Consider the following 26,977-nt stretch of genomic DNA (forward strand, 5'->3'; position numbering starts at 1 on the left):
AAAGTTAAGTTACAACGGTGACTGAAAACCAAACGAAGCTGGTGTCTGTGATTTCTTTCTAAGCTGAGAGTTCAGAAAAACGCCACAGGCTATGTCGCTCATTATTGCCAACTTTGCGTGCATGAGAGCTTGCTTTCTTAACGCAGCATGATGGACACCCTGGCTACCGCGAGGAAGATTGTAGAACACTTCAAACACAAACATTTTATTGTTTAAAGGTGCGGGTATGGTTCTGCGTCACACACACGCAGAGCACACGGCGCACCCGTGAGGCCGTCACGAATCGTTCAGAGTTCTCCGTCTCTCCATTTGGTCGCGGTGCAGTACCCCCCGCGGCCACTAGTTAGCGATCTTTTTCTGAATGGTTTATCCGACTTTTTCCGGTCACAGTAAATCAAAGAAATAAGGACAACTATTGTGCAAAAAACAAAACCAAAAAAAATCACATATAAACGAAGAAAAAAGCCCTGGAAGTTCACTACTGATTCAAACCGGAAACCGGAAATGCTTCGCTTTCAAACGAACCAATCACAGCCCTCTCTGTCTGCGTGTGGTCTGCGTCTCCTCGACGCGTAGTTACAATTTTCGGGAGGTGCACGTCACTGACGGCGCATGTGACGGCGTGTCCTCTGCGTGTACAAAAACCACACGCCGTAGACACGGCGTCGTTTTGACGCAGAAGCATAATTCAGGCTTAAGCCAGAAAAGGAGAGTGAGAAATAAGAGTACAGTTAAAAAGCACATTACTGCTGTACTTTATGGCATTGTTGCACTTTTATTTGCCTATTTGTTTACATGGCTGCTGGGTATTTTAAGTTGAGCTGCCTGTTTTTATTTAATTCATATTTATGTTTAAATTTGCTGTTACTAGTAAACAGTTGCACTATTATTACTTGATTTTTGAAACTACCTCAAAGAGAACTGCACTGTTTAAGTGGTAAATGACAAAATAAGGCAAATCAAATAAAAATAGGGAATAACTTAACGTAACTAATGTTGTTTCTCGCTCGCTCTTGCTCTCTCTCTTTTTCTCTCTCTTTCCCTCAGTGCGCGCCTGCCTGTTTTTAGCTACGGTGGGAGGGTGTTGTCTTATTAAATATATATTCCCATTGAAATTCTGGCATTTATTTGAGCCCCCCCCATAATATGGGTTAGTCCCAATGTAGTTGACCAGAAAAAAAACTCAACAACTCTCATAAATTTACTTACTCTGTTGAGCTACATACAGGAGGTAAACAAAGGGAAACTCTTACGGTGCTACAGAGGAATCTACACTACCACATAGCGGTTGGACGTGTAATTATAAAACAATGAGTTTGTGCACTGTCTGAACTCACTGTACATAGCAGTAACTGGTCATGTCCCCTGGAGCTTAGACATTCAGTTTCTTTGGGCATTTGGGAAAACTCCACATTTCCAACCCAACTCAGAGGTCACTGCATGTCACCTTTCCCAATATGTCTCTATTGTTTGGTTATGAAAAGATGGCCTTTTTCCGCATTTTCACAAATGCATTAAAAGTTTCACAACTAACTCATTATATTTTTTATAGTCTTTACTGTCAAGTTTTAAAACATCTTTAAACTATGAAGCTATGATATAGAGTGCAGTATTTACTCTAGAATTCCCCCCCCCCCGAAAAAAAAAAGTACAGAGCAAGATAGTTGTCTGTAGCTTACCTTTGTATTCGCGAGTATCCGACCCTGTGCAGGATTCTGCTGTAAAGGTGGAGACATGTAAAGGTGTATTTGCAACGATAAAAAACAAAAAAAAAATCAATAAATTTAAAGGAGCCGCGGCTGATTTAGGAATGGTGGTAGACCACTCCTAAATTAATGTAGTGGAAACACTGCAGTGTATAATAGCTGTGTGAAAACCTTTAAAGATTTTTCAGCTATAATATATCCTGGATTCCCTTTTTGACCAGTTAATCCATTTTTAAAGGGATACCATTACTAGTTCACTTTTCAGAAACATGAACTGGGTAATATTTACCAGTTCTTTCAAAAGTATATGTAGAAATTACTCAACTCTTGAAATAGGACCTGACAACTGACTAATGGACAGATAAACTAATTAAAGGTTGAATAATTAAATTGAAACAAGGCTGTGTACTTGCTCCCACACTCTTTCATGTCTTCTTTACATTGTTACTGTCCTTTGCCTTAAGCCAGTCACGGGATGAAGTGTACCTTCACACAAGAAGGGACGGCACGGCAGACTCTTCAACCTCACCTGCATTTGAGCTAAAACCAAGGTGCAGCAGGTCCTGATACGCGAGATGCTGTTTGCCGATGATGCAGCTCTGAAGATGCACTCTGAAAAAGGTCAACACCAACTTATCAACTACTTAGCAAATGCATGCTGAGAATTTGGCTTAACTATGAACCTAAAGAAGACTTAATATCCTGGGCCAAGATTTGACCAGCAGACTGAGCATCTCCATTGGGGACTATACGCTTGAGGTTGTCAAGGAATTTAGATACCTCAGCTCCACCATCTCCAGCAACCTCTCCCTGGATGTTGAGCTGAGCCAACAAATCGGCAAAGCAGCAACAGCCATGTTGCTAGTCTGGCAAAGAGGGTGTGGGATAATCCCCAGCTGACCACCAGAACTGGGATGCATGTGTACCAAGCCTTTGTACTCCACACGCTGCACTATGGCAGCAAGTCTTGGACCCTCTACTTCCATCAAGAGCACAGGCTTAATAGCTTTCACCTGCGCAACCTGAGGGGAATCCTGTGCATCACGTGGCAGGACCGCATCCCAAACAAGGATGTCTTAGATAAAGCCTGCATCCCAAGCATGTTCACATTGCTCACACAATGTTGCCTGCATTGGCTTGGTCATGTGGGAAGAATAGATTGACGGGAAAATCCCCTAGGGTATACTGTATAGGGAGCTCACCACTGGCTCCGGCCTGCAGGAAGCCCGTCTTCTGCTACAAGGATGTCTGTAAGCGAGTTATAAGGGCATCGACCCATCAGATTGGGAGACAGTGGCTGATGACCGTTACAGCTAGAGATGGGCCGTGAAGGCTGGTGTCCAGAGGAGTGAGGCAAGAGAATCATTTTGGAGAGGGAGGAGGGAGCACAGACAGCAGGGGGCTACATCAGTACTTTTTAGAACCAGGTGCAACCTTCACCTACATGCTCTGCCACAGAGCCTGCCAATCTAGAATTCGACCGTATAGTCATAGCAGGCGCTGCAATGCTGACTGATCCACAGCACAGAATTCCAATGTCTCTTGAGACAGACGGACGTCAACAAAATTCGAATAATACACTGTGTATTATGTGTATTTTAAGTGTATTTGTTGGTCTTTTTTCCCTTGTTTGTTTCTATAAATAATACAAAAGTGCAGTATATGCCCACTTTTAATGAAACATTAAAGGTTAAAACATACAGGGAAAATCTTTAGGTCACTGTACTGCTTCACCAAGTTCATGAAGGGCTTGAAGGCACTTTTTTTCTCTTTTTTGTAGCAACTACCAGTTAGAAAAGAAATACCCTTATCTCTTTGACATACCGAATAGATTTGCTTCATTTTTGGAATTCAATAAAGCAACAGTGTATCATGTTTACATACTATAGTGTTTAACATGACATTATTCTCCAACCACTTACCAATTCATCAACATGCAGACTGTTAAAATTCTAATTTAACTTCACAATCAGCAAGAGAGTTGTTTTATCCAGCTTACTGACAACGTGAAAGCACTATATTAAAAATAAGAGAGGCTAGCTTTGGTATGTAACCAGTGAAAGATCTTTATTTTGTAATTCAAAGTAGTAATGCATTTTGCTGAATTTTTGTAGGAAAAAATATTTCAAGGTTATGGTAAATGAAAACATGGTAGCTACATAATGTGAAATGGTTCTAACAAAGAATGCTATGGTATGTTCTGTTTTTCCAGAAACAGTTAAAAAAAATCTTTCTGTCATTTGTGACTGCCTACTTTTGCCAACTTGAGATAACAATAAAACTCAAGATGCTGCTGTATGAAAAAAACACACGCTAGCAGAAATCAACTAATTTTGAAAAAAACAAAAACACTGCTTAATGAATTTGACAGCACGTGTCATGAATACTGAAAATGCAAACAAATAATAAAATGCACTTCAAATAAGGAAACATACTGCAAATACATTACTCTGAAATACAGACCGCGCTGCAATTAAGAACCATAAATGTGATGGACTTGTAAAAATACAGCCATGGCCACAGTGTCTTTGTGAGTGAAGCTTGTGTTTTTCTCTTGGTAAATGTGCAAAAACGCATTAAACATTCCCAGTTCATAGCTCATGTCACTCACACACCAAATCCCTCAAGTTCAAAGAGCTACACTCCTTCTCTACACCTACGCTCAGCCAGTGAAAGACGCCTGGTGCTTCCACCACAACGTGGCCTGAAATCAGTAACTACACTCTTCTCCTCCATTGTTCCCCAATGGTGGAATGACCTACCAAACTCTGTCCGATCTGCAGGGTCTGTACCTACTTTTAAGAGCAAGCTAAAGACTCAGCTCTTTAAGGAGCACTTCTGTATTGAGTAAACTTCTCTGCTCATCAGAAATAGTTAGAAGATCCAGCTCTTTGCAGGACTCAGCACTGAGTAAGCTGCATGCACTTACAGTATGTCAAGATGATCGTATGATGGTGACTGTTGTGTCAGGAACAAAAATATATATTTTTTTCAATAAACATTTAAAGAAAATTCTAGCACTGGCATGGCAGCATCTGTGTCCAACTGGTATCACAGCGGTCTGACCAGCACTTATCCCGCTGTACCCTCCTACAGTATGTGACTTTTTGCTTGTGTTGTTCGCTCAGATGTAAGTCACTTTGGATAAAATCATCTGCTAAATGACAGTAGTAGTAGTTGTAGCAGTAGTAGTAATTTTTAGGATTTTCAAAAAGCAATAAAATGTGCCACGCATCATCAACCAGATCATGTATTTTTTAAAAAGATGACATTGTCACATAATCTAGAGCAACGGACCTAAGTATCAACTTCCTATCCAATGCATTGATGTTGAGAATTATGTCTGTATTGACTGGATAACACCCTCATGTTGGACATTTTCATTATAATAAAGTTTGTCCAAACTTAACCTCTTGGCAGTCTGCCTGAATGCAGTTTTCCCAAGATGTTTTGCATAGGTCTCAACCATGCCTCAACACTTAACACAAAAAATTAATGGGATGCGAGCCATTGGTTGCATATAGTGGCTGTAAAATGATCGAGGGTCAACTTGATCCATAACATTTATTTATTGACAAACACAGTCTACATGTAACTACATGTAACTAACCAGCACAAAAAAATTTATCCGTAATCAAGGCAACAACACATTAACTTAGCATAGCAACGGCAGAAAATGTAAAACTGTAACGATTTTATCCGAGACCTGAAAGATTAAACGTAATAACTAACAAACCAAAGATCATATACTGCAACTGAACGAATATTATGAAATTTCAATGAATATTTCTCACTGGAAATATGATCAAAACACTTTTATATGTCAAAACTAATAATAATGCATAATGCATTTTCCACTGAGAAAGACAAGGATGGACACCAGGTTTTATTTTTACCAGGCAGCTGCGGGCAGTCACATGACTTTTCCGCAGGCCAATAGAAAATGATGGGGGAAAAAAAACAGGGAAAGGCCTTATGGTGAAACTAATATGTTTTGTACTGTGGACAAACGTTGCTAGTTCACATTTTGATGTGAGAATGGATTGTTATTTATCATCCACCTGAGCCTCCTCTGAACATTGTAAGAATTTGTTACTCTTTTAGCAAAGAAAATCTAAATATTAAAACTGCAAGCAGCAATGAACGGGCCCTCACGGGTGGGCCCATTCATCAAGTTATGGCAGAAAATAGGGACTATCAAATATCGACCAATCAGAAGAAGGGTTGGGACTAAGTTGCACCAATTATGTTCAAGGACTCAAAATGGAGTCCGATGACACCACCCACGAGTCTTTATCACGAGTCTTTATGTCAAACCATTCAAAAGTTACGGCAGAAAGTAGAAACTATCAAATTTGGACCAATCAGATGAAGGGGGGGCGCGATTTTAGGCGTCCCACGGTAACGCTTTTGACTGAGAAAAGTAATGCACGTCGTCGCAGGATCGAGATGCACATTTTGGGTGCTTCGGGCGAAGAAGCGGCCGAAGAAATGGCATAAATTGCGGCAAAATTACACGATTAATTCAAAATGGCTGACTTCCTGTTCGGTTTCGGCCATGGCGCCATGAGACTTTTCTTTAAGTTGCGACATGATACAGGTGTGTACCGATTTTCGTGCATGTACGTCAAACCATATTGTGGGGCTTGAGGCACGAAGTTTTCTAGGTGGCGCTGTTGAGCCATTAGGCCACGCCCATTAATGCAAACCATTAAATATCAAATTTTTCGCCAAGCCTGGCTTGCGTGCAAAATTTGGTGAATTTGGGGCACGTTTAGGGGGGCAAAAAGGTCCTCATTTAGTCGGAAGAAAGAAAAAAAAAATTCCTACAGATACAGTAGTGCCTTCGCACTGTCAGTGCTCCGGCCCTAATTAAAGCTGCAAGCAGCAATAAATGGGCCCTCACACGAGCAATTTTCACCAATAAACGTCAAGGACTCAAAACTAAGTCCGATGACACCACCCATGACTCTTTATGTCAAACCATTGAAAAGTTATGGCAGAAAATAGGAACTATCATATATCGACCAATCAGAAGGAGGGGCGGGGCTAATTTGCACCAATTATGGTGAAGGACTCAAAACCGAGTCCGATGACACCACCCACGACTCTTTATGTCAGACCATTCAAAAGTAATCGCAGAAAATAGGAACTATCACATATGGACCAATCAGAAGAAGGGGCAGGGCTTCGCACTGTCAGTGCTCGGGCCCTAATTAACACTTAAGCTACAAAAAATACATTTTTTTTGTGCGTTATGTGATATGTGAGGCATTAAAGGATTAAGCCAGCTGGGAGAAGATTTAAACTTTTTTTGTCAACAGTTAGTCTGTGTCTTCTTTGGAGTTCTTTAAATTAAAAATCCCTCGTCAGTTTATTTATAATCTGAAAGATTGTTACTGTCACACTAAATGCCCTTCTGAAGTTAAAGGGGACCTATTATGGCATCTAATACCTATTTTAAACAGGCCTTAAATGTCTTAAAAACAAGCTTTTGATTGTTTTTGCTAAATAAATAAGAAATTCAGCCTCTGAGTCATGTCTCCAGCATCCCATTCTCTAACCTCATGATCTATGCGGGATTCTGAATGGGCGGGGAGGCTAGGATAATGAGGCACTGTGCTGATTGGCTGCCTGAATGAAGCAATACACCGCTACGAAAAAATAGCGGAAGCTCCGGCCGGCGGAGTTAGTTGTGCGCGTGGTTTCACGCATCGGAGGCCAACCTATGTAAATCGCATTTTCGTTACGTAACGACGGGAGTAGAATCTGAATGGCTCGTAGAAGCCACATCACACTGGATGGCTCATACGGGCGGCTGTACAGACACTGCAGAATTTGGTTGCTTTCCTCCTTCTCTGAGTTGGCAGGCTGAGGGGGCACCACTTTATACTGTATATGTTAAAGCAAGAGTAATATAATAGTAATCATAATAGGTCCCCTTTAAGTATTGCGCACTTATTGGTGTGAACCAATTTACATACACATGACGTGGCAAATCTGGCAAGATTGCTTCTCTCTTGATTGTGATTTCCATGTACCGGTAAGATGAGACATTCTGTGTTTCTAAAAATATTCAGGTCACGCTAGACCCTTCTTTCCACCATTCTCTTATCCCCTTTAACTAGCTCATCTGAAAAGAGTACAAACATAGTTATAAAGAATGTTGAAGTATATAAATATGCTTCCAAATTATTCAGCAAAATTAATTGTTTCTCACCATGGCTAGCGGCACAATGCCACCGAGATCTTGTGGCGCCAGGCGGATGAGGGTCTGCACCTCGCTGGAAAGGGTCCGGGTGAGCGGATACTCCACTTGCCAAGTTACCTCCCTGCCCCCTTGAGTGACCACCAGGCCGTTGACCTCCAAGTCCACCTGGAGCACACGCTGGTAGCCCACTGCTTCAATTCTACAGAGGAGAGAGGGAAAAAATCTGTGTCAGGAATTACTTTAAAAAGAAAAAAGATGAAAAAAATAAAGTAGCTAGTTACAGAGGTCACAGAGGCAGTTATGTAAAACTCAGACTTGACTCAGAAAAAAATCTATGAGGTTGCATCAGAAAGGATGGAGAGGGTTATGACAAGTTTTTAATGTAAAAACGAATTAAGCAAGTAAGTCACATTTATTTATAGAACACCGTTCACAGAAAACAGTGTGTAAAAAGTGCTTTACAATGAAAAAAAATAGCAAAACAAATGATGTCGGAACTAAAGAAGGAGAAAGTGGGTGTGGAGCCGAGATGGAGAGTTAACAAAAAGACTGTTATTGGTGAACAATGTTAGCCCAAAATAAAAATATATCACAAGCACTTTTGAAGTGGATAATTGTTCTCCAGTATGCCAAGTAGATACCGGAATATCAGATATGTTTTTTTTCCTCAAATTTAAACAATGTACAGTATGCTTCATCAAAAATCTGATATGAATCTAATCATAGTACCATAAAAATATCCATCCTTAGAGCCACGTAGAACCATTATGTCAATGCAATTTCTTTTTCACATTACAATATGGAGTGTCTTTTTTTAGATGTTGCCAGAGCTAAGCAAATCATTCTCTCAGAGCTGATGGCGATACAAACAAAGTAGGAAAGAAAAACAAGACAAAACAATGAATGCAAAATAATGTCATCTAAACTTATTTGATTTACTGAATGCTTGATTTGATCAAGCCCCTGCCTATTTCCAAGGTGTCAAAGTCAAAACTCAATACAACACCTTTCCCAGCAACCACATCCAGATATACACGCACTTTCTTAAAAAAATGAAATCACAATTCATACTGAAGAACGGCGCTCACAGAGAATTCACGTTGCCAAACACAGCTGCTTTAGATGAATATGAAAACAAGCTATTCCCAGACATGGTTGAAATTCAGAGAATAAATAGGCAGGGAGGAACTTTAAAGCTATTTTTAACACATACCATCCCATTTTTATTTTTGTCCTACAATGAATGTTTATTGTTTGGGTGACACACAATTAAAAGGAGCCAGGAGAGATTTCCCATTTCAAATGTGGAGGAGGAGGAGAAGGAGAAGGAGAAGGAGGAGGAGGAGGAGGAGGAGGAGGAGGAGGAGGAGGAGGAGGAATAGGAGGAGGAGGAGGAGGAGGAGGAGGAATAGGTTGGCATGGATCCAAGGTTTTCCTTGAACATATCTTGGGCAAGCCTGCATTTAAGTCTCCCCCAAATCCCCCATATGTTCACATTTCAGAAACTAGCCCCACTTCAAAGTGCAGATTTAAGAATGCACTGTTTAAAAAGAAAGAAAAACGGTAAGGAAGAGCCGTTTTAGAAGCTGGAAATCATTGTGGGTGAAGATATCATAAATAGTACATCTAGGTCAGTCAGAAAAGCTTTTTATAATATTTACAGGTAGTAAAGTTCTGAATTATTCTTAATATGTTTGCAAGAAAAAAAAATGACGAGGGGCTTTGACTCTGAGCCCCTCATGATTTTTTTTTCCCCAAGTAAGTGTTGGCAATAATCTAGCCAGTCAGTAAATGCAGGTAAACTGATGTACGTTATGCTGGAAGGTTGATGGAATTTTTAACTTTAACTTATTTTTCCAAAACAAAACACAGATAAATAAAATTAGGCTTCTATACTGTATTCATTTCACACTAAAGTCACATTCTTGCAATGGGATATATTATTCCACTCAGAGCTAAACATTACTATTTCGAGCTAATCCCACATCTATTATCTGACCAGAGCACCACATCTGTATGAAGTGGCACTCGGCTGTGAAAACGACATGCTATTTCCCAACGTGCCCACTTAACTTAATCCCCAGTTAGTTAGTAACACATGAAAATAATGATTACTTCAATGAAATCAACTGTTGATTATTTCAAGGGGACCTATTATGAAAAACACGTTTTTTCTTGTTTTAACATATACAGTCAGTCCGGAAAGTATTCAGAACGCTTCACTTTTCCCACATTCTTTTATGTTACAGCCCTATTGATAATAGGAATAAATTAATTTTTTTTCTCAGAATTCTACACAAAATACCCCATAATGACAACATGAAAGAAGTTTTGTTATGATTTTTGTAAATTTATAAAAAATAAAAAACTATAAATATCACCTGTGCATAAGTATTCAGAACGTTTGCCATGATGCCCAAAATTGAGCTCTGGTTCCTTCTGTTTCTACAACTTAATCGGAGTCCACCTGTGGTGAATTCAGTTGATTGGACTTGATTTGGAAAGACACACACCTGTCTATATAAGCTCTCACAGTTGGCAGTGCATGTTGCAACACAAACCAAACATGAAGTCAAAAGAATTGTCTTCAGACCTCCGAAACAGGATTGTTTCGAAGCACAAATCTGGGGAAGGGTACAGAAAAATTTCTGCTGCTTTGAAGGTCCCAGTGAGCACTGTGGCCTGCATCGTCCTTAAATGGAAGAAGTTTGGAACCACCAGGAATCTCCCTAGAGCTGGCCGCCCGCCTAAGCTGAGCAATCATAACTTTTGAATGGTTTGACATAAAGACACGTGGGTGGGGTCATCGGACTCGGTATTGAGTACTTGACCTTCATTGGCATAAATTAGCCCCGCCCCTTCTTCTGATTGGTCAATATTTGATAGTCCCTATTTTCTGGCATAACTTTTGAATGGTTTGACATAGAGAGACGTGGGTGGTGTCAATTCTGATATGCTTATGGGGGGCGGTGGCCATGAGGGCGAGGGCCCGTTCATCGCTGCTTGCAGCTTTAATTAGGGCCCGAGCACTTACAGTGCGAAGGCCCTATTGTACCTGTAGGAATTTTTTCTTTATTCTCGTTCTCGTCGTTATTTTTCTTCTTTCTTCTGACGAAAGGAGGGCCTTTTTGCCCCCCTAAACCTGCCCCAAAAATCACCAAATTTTGCAGGCAAGCCAGGCCTGGCGAAAAATTTGATATTTAATGGTTTGCATTAATGGGCGTGGAAAAATGGCTCAACAGCGCCCCCTAGAAAACTTTGTGCCTCAAGCCCCACAATACAGTTTGACGTACATGCACGAAAATCGGTACACCTGTATCTTGTCGCAACTTAAAGAAAAGTCTCTTGGTGCCATGACCGAAACCGAACAGGAAGTCGGCCATTTTGAATTAATCATGTAATTTTGGCGCAATTCATGCCATTTCTTCAGGCGCTTCAGAGCCCGAACCGTAACGGGCACCCAAGCGTGTTATACATCAAAATGTGCGTCTCCATCCTGCGACGACGCGCATTACTTTTCTGAGTCAAAAGCGTTACCGTGGTGACGATAGATACCAAAAAGCGCGCCCCAACTTCATCTGGTTGGTCCATATTTGATAGTTCCTACTTTCTGCCATAACTTTTGAATGGTGTGATATAAAGAGTCGTGGGTGGTGTCATCTGACTCGGTATGGAGTACTTGGCCTTCATTGGCATGAATTAGCCCCGTACCTTCTTCTGATTGGTCGATATGTGATAGATCCTATTTTCTGCCATAACTTTTGAATGGTTTGATATAGAGAGTCGTGGCTGGTGTCATCCGCTAAATGTCCAGGCCTGAAGAATCTACATACAAGTCATACAAGCGCTTCCACTGCAGCACGCCTGAACTTGCACAAGGGTGCGAGGGCCTGTTCATCGCTGCTTGCGACTTTAATTAATGTTTATTTTTATGTATTATATCTTGTTTTTACCTTCTTCTGATTGGTCGATATGTGATAGATCCTATTTTCTGCCATAACTTTTGAATGGTTTGACATAAAGAGTCGTGGGTGGTGCCATCCGCTAAATGTCCAGGCCTGAAGACATCTACATGCAAGTCATACAAGCGCTTCCACTGCAGCACGCCTGAACTTGCACAAGGGTGCGAGGGCCCGTTCATCGCTGCTTGCAGCTTTAATTAATGTTTATATTTATGTATTATATCTTGTTTTTTTTCTCCAGGTTTGGCTTCTTTCAATTAAGTGCATTGAGTTTACGTGTAAAGAAAAGTGCCATATAAAAAATAATGCCATTGCCATTTATTCATGTTTTTGGCGCAAGTTCCTGTCAGTCACTTGCTGGAGCTCAAACTCATCCATCATTTTCTACAGATTAACTGTCTGAGACAGAATTTCAAAGTATTACAAAGCCGCAGCATTCTGACAACATGCTGGGCTCAGGGGTAGTGACTGGAGTGATTATGTATTTTACGCTTATGGTTTGCAATTACAGTCAAATCAATAATCTGCAACAGACAGCCATGCTTTACAATGAAGCCTCAAACAATCAGAGCCTTAGTGCTGAACACTACAATACAATGCTGCTTCTTTTCCTCTTCAATTTGTCTGTCTGTGTTTTGTCTTTTCCTCACCATCCTTTTTTAATCTTATTGCTGACCTGCAGTTGAGAGTTTTTCCTCAATGGAGGGCAGTCCTTTTTTTCCCCCTTTTTTTCTTGTATATTCCTCAGCCCTTCGTCCAGCCCAGATTTGAGATGATAAATGCCTGCAGTGCACCGGCTGGCGAGATCAGGCCTCTTCTCTGTGTCTCATTAGAAGCATTACTGCACCATGAGCCCTTTCCTTGGTGCGTTCACAACACTGTTTAATACACTCACTGGTGACTATCACTAGCACCGCCCAGAGCCCTAGATGACGATGACATAAAAATGTGGACACAGAGGCAGATAAAAAAAAAACGTAGTTGAGACGGGGTTAAGGGGCTCAGATAAAAGCAAAATGTCTACTGGGATCACATAGCTGGTTGTACCGCTACAAAAACAAATTGTGACAATGCCCCAGCTTAACAGGAGGTTTTCAGGAGTGAAATGAGGTGGAAAATCAGTCGTGCCAGTTTCAAGAGGCTTTTGAGCTTCTCTATTTGTCAGTCCAATTTTTGAATGGAAAAAGTATAAACAGAACAAGGTAGAAAAATCCACATTGAGAAAGAAAGAGAAAAAAAGCTCACTCTTTCAGTTCTTTAAGATACCTTTCACACACACGCTTGTCGTAACAAAAGGCCTCTCAGCTAAAAGAAGCAACTCGACAAAAAAAAGAAAAAATAAAGAATGACCCGAATGGAATTATTTTTTGTTCAAAAGCAGGAAAATAAAAGAGGAGCTAAAAAAGCCTAAAAGCCACGTTAACCAGGCAGACAGGTTTTCCTCTTTTCACGCTTAACAGCTCTGCGGATATCTGCATGGCAGAAAGGCAGTGAAAGAAAAGGCTGCTGTATCTTCTGAAGATGTGAGCAGCTTCCATTCATGCACAGCAATGATTTGTTTAGTAGTGATAACAACAATATATCAAACACTGGAATCTGTCTCAAGACAGGGAACTGAAAGTCTGGCAATAGGGAGACAGTTTGTGTGAGTCTGAATGTATACCACTAGCTCCACTGGACCAGAGTGAGCTTTTTATTTTCTTTAACCAGTGTGAGGACATGCTGCAATAAACCCACTGGCCAAAAAAAGGGCAAGCCTTGCCTGCACTTTTTGTTTGGTCTGTTTGCTGTTGTGGCTTCCCATACAAATGAGATTTTGTTTGTTTTGATGTTGGTGTTTCTGCAAAGCACACACAATGTTCTGGTGGCATCTGTATGTTGACTGTGGGTCTGACGAACAGGAGAACAGGACATCTGCGTGGACATGCATCCCAGAGAGAATAGGATAGACCTGCTGGCAACAGGAAAATATCAGCAGATGGAGAAATTGTTTAGACAACCATGCACACAGCTGTCTTGAACATAACTGAATCCTGATATGTGATAGTAGTCATTCAAGAAAAGGAGGTGTTATGACCAACCAGATGAGCAACTGCTGCTGTCCATCTGCTCTTGCGTAAAGAGCCGCCTCCCGCTTTAATATTTCCTTGGTAGCTGCATCCTATGTTTCAAGAAATAGGTACAAATGCACAGAGAAGACCAGAGCTCTGCACATACTCTTTTTCTTAATTTAGCAATGAGAATTAACATACAAACAAACTGCTATGAAGACTTTATTCATGAACGGAAATAGGAAACTGATCTTTCTGTTTAGTCTTCACTATCATTATCTGGAAAATGGAAACTAGGTGTCTTACTTCAAACTGTTTCTGTAAATAGCACATATTTGGACATCCCTATAGACAAGCTAAATGTGGACCTATTTGTTGGTAACAAGCAGCGAGGAGCAGTGACTTCCTTCTCTGCTGGTTGCTTGGCTAACAGATTCTGAAAGGGTGCAGAAGACTGCAGCTGAGAGGAAACGTGACCATTCAAGTGCATGCATAACTGACAATAAAAACTGAAGTTGTTGCTTCTTCCTTTTTTTTCTTTATGCACATTTGAAAATTGAACCACGATATGTAAAATCAATTGAGATTCTAAAGCTGAAATCGAGCAAGCAAAAAAACGTAAACTTTCCCTTTCATCCATTCGCTCATTGGTTGGGTTTCTGTTTTTACTGTGGTGACTCAAATACAACTGTTTTAATTATTTGTACTTCACTTGCTCTTCTGCTGCGAGGCTCTCTGTGTAGGACATGCTTCTCCAAAAAGACAAGCAGTGGGAATCTCTTCACTATGAAGATCTCAAGGGAAATTAAATGACATCCACAATGAAAAAGACCTGGTTTCAACGGAAACGGCCTCTTACTTTAGCGTACTTCGAAAGGTCACTAATAATCTTACATTACTCTACTAATTCAGCAAAAGCGAGTGTAATGAGTTTATTTGGCCCAGTGTAGCTAACAATCATTAGCATTCTATGATTTAAAAATCAGGATCTAGTGGCAGAAGCCATGATTTGTATGTGCATCCAGATGGAGTTTAAGCTCCTCTCATATGAGTTTCACTATATCACATCTAATATTATTTTCTCTGCGATGATGCTAATGAGATCTTATTAAAACTAGAAAAAAAAAAAAAACTCCCAAATTGATTCTCCATCTCCATCAACAGGTGAAGAGCAGACACAGACATCGATGTACGTGTTTATTAGACCTGATATACTGCTGTCAGTGTCAATTACAGCTCTGCTGGGGTCAGGAGGGTTGATGAACCGGGAGTACTGAGGTACAAGGAAGCAGACATGGCAGAAGGACAAAACAAATAAAGTAGCCACAAATGGTATATGAATAATCACAATGAACCATGTAGTGTTTTAAAGTCACTTTGAAGAAGCTGACTTCAAACCAAGTGGGGGATATGTAGTGATTGAGGCCTGCTTTAAGACACCTCAAGTCACACACACACTCTCCCCAACCCAAGGGGAGTGAAATACACATTACCTTTTTCAGTAGGTCACACCTGGGAAGGAACGGCCCACAAAGATACACATCTTATCCATAAACAAACCAAAGAAGAATTTTGGAGAGTCCTTCAAAGCAGGACGAGTAGAATCCACATCAACGTGTCCCTTTATAAGTTACACCTTTGGAGGAACCACCTATCGAAAGCACCACCAAAGAAGAATTCGGGGGAGGTCCATCAGAGCCTGGCACAACAAGGAACAGAGGACTCTATGGTCGTAAAAATTATCACTTTGAGAAAAACCAGAACCATTCACTTCCTGTCAGGCCTTTCACAACTCTGAGAGAAACTTTAAGACTGGAATGTGTGAATTAACTTTAGTTAAGAAACCTTCAATGTGATTTTCCTTTGGTTATACTGCAGTTCTATCTCCATGTCTATCACCATGTTTTAACTATTCTTTTGTGTTTCTTTCCATGCTTTGTAAATTATATTAGGTCCTTCATTAAAGCGACACTACGTAACTTTTCCACCTTAATATCATATTTCCAGAGTCATTGTGATGGTACATCAACTTCCAACAGGTTTAATGAACCTCTGTAATTGTCTGAGGGGTCTGTATCACCTACGTCACTTCCCCCTCCTTCCCGATTCGCAGTCGAGACGAAAATGGGCGGGGCGTGGAGCGCAGAGCTCAGGAGAACCTGTTGCTGCGTTGTGGCTGCAGCAGCTCCACACAACAGACGTGGGGAAAAGATCCTAATGGTTTAACTTTTCACTGGTTTCCTGCTCGGAGGCAGAACCATGGAGGCCAATTATCTGACATAACAAAGTAAAAGAGTGAAAGAGTCGTCGGCTCGCTTTGGATCGCGGCTGTAACGACCAAACACCGGCTTCCACACAGTAAAGCCTGATTTATGGTTCTGCGGTAAATCGACGCAGACCTACGGCGTAGGGTACGTGGCGACGCGCAACGTACGGTGCGTGTCGCCGCGTACCCTACGCCGTAGGCTCTGCGTCGAGTTAACGCAGAACCATAAATCAGCCTTAAACCACAAACACTCACACAGACGGGTCGGATCAAAACACGGGTTTTATTCCCCACTTCGCCAGCTAAACGCAGTTGCTGGCCAGCTCTCTGCGGTGCAATTAACCCCAATCTTCAGATAAAACTAGTTTGTTGAGGAAAAAATATGAACTCTTATTTGGAGCTGCAGAGGAAAAAAATAATCTCACGAGGAAAACAAAAATAATCACGCCTCGGAGCCTCTTCAACATAATATAGCGGTCAAAAAAAAGAAAAGAGAAGTAAGAGGGATACAAAACATGTACTGTATGTTGTACTATTATACAAATTTATTGAAACACATGGCTCTTCAGTAGGGATTTCATATTAATCCAGACCGTTAATAATCATTATTTTCTCCATATACCGCTCCCTGGCTTCCTTGTTTAAGGTATCCCGGTAAATTCCAGTTCCTTTCCAGCAGTTTAACATCTTTTTTTTTTGCGTTCCGTCTGTTCACTTGGTGAAACAGAAAAGCATCCCGTCTTCTATCAAAACAAATGCAGTGACGGGACAGGAGTTTTCCGGCAGTACGCGCTGGTGCTCATGGGAAACGTAGTGTTCTTTCTGGTAAAACACTACCACTTTTGTCCAAAAGATGCCGCCAAACTCAGAAAAGCTGAAAGTTACGTTGTGCTGCTTTAAGTCATAAGACCGATGCAAATAAGTGACTTATGTTCATTCATTAAGCTATATTATGCATGAAAACCGTAATAATATTATCTATATTTAAAGGGTCCAACAATAGAACTCAATCTATCATGTTGATAAGCTGCAAACTATAAGGTTATTTTCCTTTCTTTTGTTTTATTTGGATGAGAGGTGTTAACTCCGCCATCTTAACAGTTCATGATTGGTTGAAGAGACTACATGACCCCCCCATGGACTCGAGTTGAGATTTTAAATATTCCTTAGTAATTTTCCTCTCAATCTTTGAGTCTTTGAGTTTGTCTTTTTATTTAAGATTGAAATCCTTCCTTAACTTTGCATTAATTCACTTTTGTATCATTACTAAAACTGAGTAAATATTCTCTCCAGAGAAGTTTAGATTCTTCTCTTTTGAGTCATGTTCGAGTTTTTTTTTTCCATTTTTGGCATGGTTCGCACTGTTCATCACAAGCAGAAGCAAGAAAGCAGAAATTCTGGGTCTAATCTTGTCTCACCAACGTGAATCTCCCAGCACTGTGGCCCATCAACCCACGCCAGGCTAGACGATAGCCAAACCAGCCAAGACAAACCAGAGCGCAGTCAACCTGCAGGCAGACCAACCCCAACATCCCTGGGAAGCGTCCATCGGGCCCCGGAGCATCCCACTGAGGCCGGCTGTTCGTCTACTTGGCAAAATTCCACTTCGGCTAAACCAGTCTACAACTCGGTAAGGCAGGTCATCTGGCGTGTGTTGGTGTCTCTCACAATCCGAACCGAAGAAGCCCAAAATTTATTTTTTCTTTAAAGTTAATCATCAATTTTTGGTTAGTAGCCAGATTATTTTATTTGATATCATTTTTGTGGGTCAAAAAAACCTTTCTCTCTCTCTTTTTCATTTTCTCTCTTTTCTTCTCTGAAGTTGGTCTAAAGATCCTACAATCACGTTATTAACTTGTGTTCTCCTCCATATGTACAAATATGCACATATATAGACAGCTGCACATTTATCTGTCTGTTTATTTGAACTTGTAATAAATTTTCCTTGAATTGATCCGTCATGTTGTTTATTTGATGTGCTCAGACCAATCCAGATTAGAACCTACTTTTAGATGAGAGATTGATAAATATAATTTATTTTTTCCTTTGTAATCAAAGGTGGTGTCCCAACCAATTTATTAAATTAAGTAGGATCGTTACAACCTTTTCAAAAAAGGAATAAATAAATAAAATAAAAAAAGGATTGTGTTCATAAAAAGCTCTCTTTCTCAACCCTAACCTTGCAGTTCACAGGGAACTGTTGGCTTTTCTTTCTATTTCATCTGGAATAGATATCTTTATGGGGGGATAAGCATTGACACATGCCACACAGATAATGAAATAAGTCATGTCAAGGAGCACATAAAATGCAGAATAACCAATTTATGTATGGAGATTTGGATCTATCAAACCTTCAACGTCAGACCTGTCTCTGTCAGTTCATATTAGTTCGCTTTCACAGTGGGCCTGCTGAGTGTGAAAGGGATGGGGGGCAAATATTAAAAGAAAAAAAAACCTGAAAGAGAAATGTTGGTTTTCTTCTACAAATTGCCTTTTCGGTGTGTCTCTTTTTTCCAGAAACAACCCACCTCCGTTTTGTTATCTTGCCGTCTTTGTTTTTCTGACTTCTGTTTTCACCCCTGCTCATCAGTCTGTTCCGTCTCTCCTCCCCTTAACTTTTTAGTGCCACATCTTTACCCATCTAACATTTGTGAACCAACTGCAGCTCAATTTTCTTTCTATTCCTCTGTAAAACTTTATATTAATCTTGTGTCATATATGATATATAACAGCTACAGTATATTTCTCTAAACCAGCATGTAAATTGGGAGGTTTGGCTTTGCGAATGAAACAGATGTGGCTGCATGTATAGAGCAATCACACAGCAGCCTTACTATGCTGCACCATATTGCAACAAAGCCAAAGCAAAACATAAAACAATTTTATCATGATTTGACCTTAATGAGTCTTTATGTCAAAGCATTCAAGAGTTTTTTGCAGAAAATCGGAACTGTCACATATCGACAAATCAGAAGAAGGGGTGGGGCTAATTTACACCAATTAAGGTGAAGGAGTCAAAACCGAGTCAGATGACACCACCCACAACTCTGTATGTCATACCATTAAAAAGCTATAGTAGAAAATAGGGACAATCAAATATTGACCAATCAGAAGAAGGGACGGGGCTAATTAAAGCCAATGAAGGTCAAGTACTCAATACCGAGTCAGATGACACCACCCACAACTCTTTATATCACACCATTCAAAAGTTATCGCAGAAAGTAGCAACTATCAAATATGGACCAACCAGATGAATTGGGGGCTGCTTTTTGGCGTCTATCGTCGCCACGGTAACGCTTTTGACTGAGAAAAGTAATGCGCGTCATCGCAGGACGGAGATGCACATTTTGATGTATAACACACCTGGGTACACGTTATGGTTCGGGCGAAGAAGCGGCTGAAGAAATGGCATAAATTGCACCAAAATTACACAATTAATTCAAAATGGCCGACTTCCTTTTCGGTTTCGGCCATGTCGCCAAGAGACTTTTCTTTAAGTTGCGACATGATACAGGTGCGTACCGGTTTTCGTGAATGTACGTCAAACCGTATTGTGGGGCTTGAGGCACAAAGTTTTTTCTGTCTGGACCAATCAGATGAAGGGTGGGTGCACTTTTTGGTGTCTAGCGCAGGATGGAGATTTTGATGTATAACACACCTGGATGCACATTACGGTTCGGGCTCTGAAGCGGCTGAAGAAATGGCATAAATTTCGCCAAAATGACATGATTAATTCAAAATGTGCCCCTTTAACTAACCTGGGTTACACAGCATTAACTGAAGATTGGTGATTTGGAAGAATAATTCTTTTTTGATCTGGTTTTGTGATATCACGGTATCCTGCAAATTCAACCAACACAATGAATGACAGACTGACGCAAAGTGATAAGGTCTTGTTAGGTTTTTCTTTTTTTTCTAAATTTTATTTTCATTTTTTTAATTAAATCTGAAGTGAGCACAATCCATCCCTGGCTGTACTGACACAATGTGCAGCATAAAATACACAACAGGAGTGTTTAACTCACAATAAAAGCTGAGGCAAAGCTTTCATGGTCTGTTAAGCAACATGCGTTGTGCATGGCATTGTGTGTCTGCGTGAGGCATGCAGCTTTGAATATACAGAGCTAAAGCAGACGGGGACAGTTCAGATGTAGTTTGAGATAAAACTTATTTTTCTTCACCATAATAATAAGACACAGTGTAACAGCGAATAAGAAACTAGACTACAATCATAAACTCAAAGATGAAAGTGAAAGATTGCTACTGCCGACTCGCTGACTTTAGTTTGTTTGAATGCAGGCTTGCCAGATAACAGAACTTGTCACAAGGTTTCTTGTTCTGACAGAGTTGAGCTTAACAAAGTAATCCAAAAAGTTCAGGTGAAAAAGTATAGCCAAAGTAACATTATAAGACAGCATTTTCCATAAAGGAACACAACTTAATTACCTTGTTCAAAGTAAAGATACTCCTGTGTTCAGAGGAAAAGTAACAAGCAATGGGAGCACCCCTAAAACTGTTATGGGGTCACAAATATGACATTTAATTTTTCTTTTTTAATTGCAGTGGATCAAAAGTAGTAGTTCACCCAAAATGTTATATTCAAATTTAATACAGATACTAAAGTAAGTAAATGTACACCTACTGTACTTACTGTACACCTTTTGGGGCATAAATTAAAATAAAGTGATGGTTTAAACTGGTACAGATCAATTTATACAGTTTCACTCTTTCACTTTTTTACACTTTTTTCTAGGCTGATGAAATTTGAAGAAAGGAAACAAAGTGAGGGACAAGGAGAGAGCATAAGAACAAACAAGAGGAACCATATAAGAAGCATGACTGGAAGATGGTTGTAATTCCAAGGCAGCTTCTTTCATCTGCATATAATTCATATACAATACAATCAAGAATTGATATCAATTTCAACCAAAATGGCTCACTTAGGGCTTCTAAAGTATTTGTACACTTGACACTTAAAAATACCTGAGGAATAGCCTAATGCGGCTAAATTTGCAGGTTGGGTGGACAACATGGTGCAAGCCACTTATGACATTTACAGTAATAACTGGAAAACAGGATCAGACTTTGTCGGAATACATCTAAAAATGTTTTCCCTATTTTGGAGTCAGATTATTCAAACTGTTGAAACTGAGAAAAACCAAGACATATAATACTGATGGAATGAGAAATGGGTGGACAAGGATCAAAAGGATCAAAACATGATCCAAAACATAGCATCTCATGTGACAAACATGGTGGAAGTAGTATCATGCAGGGCTAATAGGTGTTTATAGATGCAATATTCTGACTTAGTGACTTATAAACACAGTATACAAGATAGACCAGTAAATTAAGATGTACATTTTTCAGCAACTCGTACAACATTCTAGTATGTTTTGTGAACTGTGGGTTGTGCAAGAGTTTACAAATTGCACCGTCACATTTTGCCAAACTCAGTACATACCAATAGAAAATGGTCAAAGCAACATTTTCTTTAGCTGTAGCACTGAGAGCAAAAAAGCTATAAAAAGCTGTTGGCCTTTGAAAAATAAATCAAAAGTCTGTACTGGTTTGAAATCCTTTGTTTCCAACTGTTTAAAAAAAGCCAGATCCCTTAAACACTGTTGCTTTGTCTTTTAAACGCCTTTGGTTTCACTTCCAGCCAGAGATTAACTTGATTTCAAGAGCTGTCTCATCAACCATTCAACCACAACCTGCCTCTTTACCTAAATGTTCACTTCAATCTTACTCAACATGGATAAGGTTTAAGTTTATGTAATTTCTTTCAACAAATTAAACATTTATGTCACCCTAACACACTATCACACTAATCCAGTGGTTACGAAACTTTTTCTGGTGAGCCCCCGTTATATACTGTTTGGTATATAGGGAAACTTGTTTTCAAGCTAAAAAAAAAAAAAAACAACTCCCCGTCAAACAAACCCCATCAAAAACCTGTCCATTATGCTCAGAGGCCATTCCACAGTCTCTTGGGGCCCTCGCAAAAATTCACAGGGGCCCCCACCAACTCATTAATCAACCTTATGTTGTAAATAGTCTAACATTAACAAAAAATGTGAAAAAATCTTCTTTTTTATTTTTTAATAGTGTACATTTGTATTATTTCAAAATAAAATCTCAACACCACTGGAACACAACGCACAATAATTTCCATCCATCCACCTTAGTAATACATTTTCTAAATGTCTTGCCAATTCTTAGCTTGACAGTTAAGTTTAACTGGACACAGCTTTGATTTGATAGCTGAAGAATGACTTTTGTCCAAGATAGCTATTTTGTTTTCAGCCTGATAATACATAAGCTAATTTAGCTCAGAGCAGATCAGGCTGTCCTGCTAATGTTTAGTGTCACAGTAAAGACAACTGCAGTCAAGGCTGAGACACTAAACATTAGCAGGACAGCCTGAGCTGCTCTGAGCTAAATTAGCTTATGTATTATCTGCACTACATACCACTTCTTTGATGCTTTTTTCTTGCTCCTTGTGTTTGGTTTCTTTCATTTCTTACTGCCAGATGGATAACTTTTCTTCATTTTGATAGACCCACTCTCATCCGGTTTGTTTACATAGGACGCAGCAAGAGTAATGGATTGAGGCGGCCCCCTCCCTTTAGGAAGTTCTCCACTAGCTGACCACTGTCATTGCAAATTCTCCTTTGAATCACAAATTCAAAAGGAGTTGGTCAGCCCTGGGGGGTCCCCTTCTGGTTTACGGCTTCAAGCATTTGCCTGGTATGCCAGTTGGCAAGCAGAGCCTCTGATTATGCTAGCAGTGTTCAAGCATTATTTTTTTTCCATTCATTCATACCATGCCCCTCCATCCCCCTCTGCTCCACACACACATACACTTTGGAACCACTGCGCTAAGCCATCCAGTCAATACATCCTATACATTTGCAAAGAGACGAGGCATTGAGAAATAATAGGTAGAGGTTAGATTGGTTGCTGTCTCTAAATTGTAGACCAACGGAAAAAACATATTTATAGTGTATTACTTATTCATCACGATTAAAACTCAATGCAAAAATCACACAATCCATGTCAGAAATGATAGCTTGTTAAAATGCAATAACACCTCCATTAGTGGCGCCACTTCAAGAAACTGTCTGAAGGTCTTCAACAGAACCTCCTACTTGAAGGAAATGGAACTCTCAGTGGAAACTGGGATGCCCTTTCATTTCATTGCTTGACTGGGGAGTAAAAATTACTTCCAGTTTAAATGCTTCACTAAATAGTTTCACTATTTATCTTATATAACAGGTAAAAAATGTATTTTCTTTATACATTCTGAAGTAAATATGGCTCTACTACATTTGATTTACTAAACCATGGGCGCAATTTCCACTGGGGACAGGGGGGACATGTCCCCCCCAATTTTCAAAATCAGGTTTTTGTCCCCCCCACTTTTTACAGTTTAAAAACTAACGGTAGGCTCAGCCTGTAATTGCGAATCATCAAGACACCCTGTGCGAAGGTACTGACGGCCCGGCAGCCCCGCTCCCCCTCCTCCTCCTCCCCTTTCCCTCAGTGCTGCTCAAGGCTGATTTATGGTCTGCGTTAAATCGACGCAGAGCCTACGGCGTAGGGTACGCGGCGACGCGCAACGTACAGCGCGCGTAGGTTCTGCGTCGATTTAACACGGAACCATAAATCAGCCTTCACTGACAGACAGCCAGGACGCGGCAGCAGCAGCAGAAATGAGGAGGAGCCGGCAGCTCAGTTTAAAATACATTTTTGCAGCGGGACAAAAAAGCAGCAGCAGCACTGCTGTGTTTCAGGTAGGCTGTGCAGAGATGAGTAGCCAAATATTACTTTATACACTATTGTTGCTAGCTAGCTAAGATGTAGACTGTGAGTGAGTGAGAAGACACACACACACACACACACACACACACACACACACAGAGCTTGAAGGTGACAACAAACTGCCAGGAAAAGGCTATTAGTATTGTTACTTTAGAACAATATTACTCCAAGTGAAAAGTACTTTGCATTAAAACTACTCTTAAAAGAACAATTTATCCAAAACCTTGATTTGATTTGATTCATTTTATTTTTGTACATGTAAAAAAAAGAAGAAACAACACTTCATGAGAAGTTTAAGAAAACAAAACAAGGAATTTCATCCTTCAAAACTTGATACATTGATTTACATGTGACAAAAAAGGAGTAGGAAGAAGTGTAAACTTAAATAGGAAGAAGTGTAAACTTAAATAGGAAGAAGTGTAAACTTAAACCTTATTCAAGCAAATGTAACTGAGTACTACCCACCTCTGGTTATGTGTGTTGTATATAGAGTATGGAAAGCACATTTTCCCTCTGCTGTTACTTCACTAACTGTAATGTTGGACTTACACCACAGACTCAAACTCAGAGAGAGGCAGGGGAAAGCAGCAGCACTGTAGTGCAGGTAGGTTAATATGTTGTAAATGGTTAGGTGATTTTGGTTTGTTTATAAGGAAAGGAAGGAATGAACATGATCTATTTTCATATTTCATAGGAGAAATATGTGGAGACAGGCACAAGTGAAGAAGTGCAGGCAGGCAGGAACCCAACCATGTTAGCCCAAAAGTGATTGTAGAACAGCATCTCAGCAACAAAACCTTAAGATCAAGAGAAGTGGTGCTGTGAATTTCCTTGGCTCCATTATAAACAAGGAGTCAATGGAATCCTATGTTTTTTCTGTGCCCAAGATTTTGAAAATGAAAAATCAAGCCTGGCCAAGAATGCAGATCCAGCATTTTCCCAAAACGGGCAAAAAAAAAAGTAAAAAATTGTCTAAAAAATTAAATGCATATTAAAATCGTTTGATCACACACATAGTCTTACAAAGCCACACTGCACATCCACGCTACAGCTACACGCACAAATTTACCCATCCTACTTGTGTCCCCCCCACCTCTGAAACTAAAGTTTCGCCCTTGTACTAAACCATACAGTTAAGTACAGCTTTTAAATTTCCATCAGCCCCAAGAGTCACCTAATTGAGTTGCATAAGCCTAAAAAAATTGTGAGAAAAACCATCAATAAAGTGAGTTTTTTTTTTGTTTGTTTTTAGCTTTTGTCTGTTTGCTTCTGCAGGTGTGAATTCCTTCACAAAAAAGGCACATAAAAGCCACACAGTATCTGCCTGAAGGCCCCCCTTAGCAATTACACCCTTTTGGCTGTCAGTCACAAAACTACTCTCAAGGACCAGATTATAAACAGTGAACAAGACAGTGAATATGATACAACACAATAAGTCAGTGTACAAACACCATCCTCCATCCTCTTATTGATTTCTGTAAGCTGTAGGAGTGCTAGTAAAATTCTCCAGAGAGCTACAGCGCTCATCCTCTTATCCTGGACAATAAGGATCAGCTCCGTGAGACTGGCTAATCTCCTCCACGATGTCTAAAATCTTCACCAGAATTGGCACTTCTTTTTTTTTTCTTATTACTTACACATATGCACAAAGATGACAGGAATTACATTAAGTTGTCCATTCCATTATTTGCCTCTCGGCTGTGGCTTGCTGCTGTTAAATGATGTGCATGATTTCAAGGCTTTGTGTGTTGTGAGTAATCTCAGCAAGTATTCACACTTGCAGAGTATTCTTTTGTACACATTTCATCTCACTTTTCATTTTATATCATTTAAAATAAAATAAATCCACAATGTTTGCTCTTGTAAATAGTCTTGCCACACTGCATTTATCCAATTCACAATGAAGTATTTTGAAATGAAAGTGTGGCACTTTCAAAAGTGTGTTTTTTAAAATAGGTATTGCCAAAATCTATATGTTTGGGGGTCACACTGCAATTTTTAAAGGGTTTCTTAACCTACAGCATGAATGTATTTATCCTGACCAATATTGAACTAGACAAAATGTGGTCTGCACAGAGGGGTTCTTTTAATACATTTAATGTTTAACATAAAGTATCATAAAAATGGAAATACATAAAGCATCCTGTGTCAACAAGAAGGTTCCAGGAGACCGTTAAGGAAGGGCTGCAAGTGCTAATGTGAAATAAGAAATTGCACTTGCTGCTCGAGTGCTCATGGACTAGCGCTTAGGGGTTTGCAGCTGCTCCAGAGGTGCAACCTTCCCCTCTGCTTCCCAAAATGAGCAATACAAGCCAGTGTCTTACATCTTGGTGTAATGGCTGCCTTGCTTTATAGGTCACATTGCAGGCTTTCTCACCAGATGGCAGATTTGATTCCTTTTTTTCCCCCTGTACCATAGGCTCCGTTATTACCGGTACGTCATGTTTTTCCAATTAAGAAAAGAATGCATATGCAAAAGCTCAGCTTGATGTATTTATCTAAGGCAGATAGATAGATATTTAGGCCAGGCAAGTTTATTTGTATAGAAAATTTCAGCAACAAGGCAATTCAAGGTGCTTTACATAATAAATATTGAGTGTTAGGATGAGAAGAAGAAAAAAAGTTACAGTGCAGTGGCAGAATAAAGAAAAGATGGACTTAAACCAGAGTTACATTTAAGTATTACAATTAAGATTGACATTAGTCCTTTGAACCTGGAGGCAGAGGCGGTCCTGGCTACTTTCGCGCCCTGGGCGAACTGTCCATCCACCACCACATTACCCCCCCCTGCATTGCGAGGAACAAAAAACCACATCCAATGCACAGCCGTGTATCTTTAATACATAAATAAATGGAAAGCCTTACACTTATCCTTCACACATTCAAATGTATAACTAATGAATAAAATAAAATGAATAAATAAGAAAAAAATACAATTAAAGCTGTAAGCAGCGATG

At 40.0% G+C, this 26,977-nt stretch overlaps 1 protein-coding gene across 1 annotated transcript in view; it reads right to left on the reverse strand.

The window, feature by feature from the left end:
- si:dkey-112m2.1 (transmembrane protein 132C) overlaps nt 1-26,977 on the reverse strand; it is a 282,047-nt gene that overhangs the window by 47,661 nt on the left and 207,409 nt on the right. The window contains exon 5 of the mRNA XM_061734330.1: nt 7,927-8,116. Coding sequence (XP_061590314.1) covers nt 7,927-8,116 — 190 coding nt within the window. The remainder of the gene's footprint in view (nt 1-7,926; nt 8,117-26,977) is intronic.

The sequence above is a fragment of the Cololabis saira genome, chromosome 11 (genome assembly GCF_033807715.1).
Source record: "Cololabis saira isolate AMF1-May2022 chromosome 11, fColSai1.1, whole genome shotgun sequence".
Classification (NCBI taxonomy): Eukaryota; Metazoa; Chordata; class Actinopteri; order Beloniformes; family Belonidae; genus Cololabis; species Cololabis saira.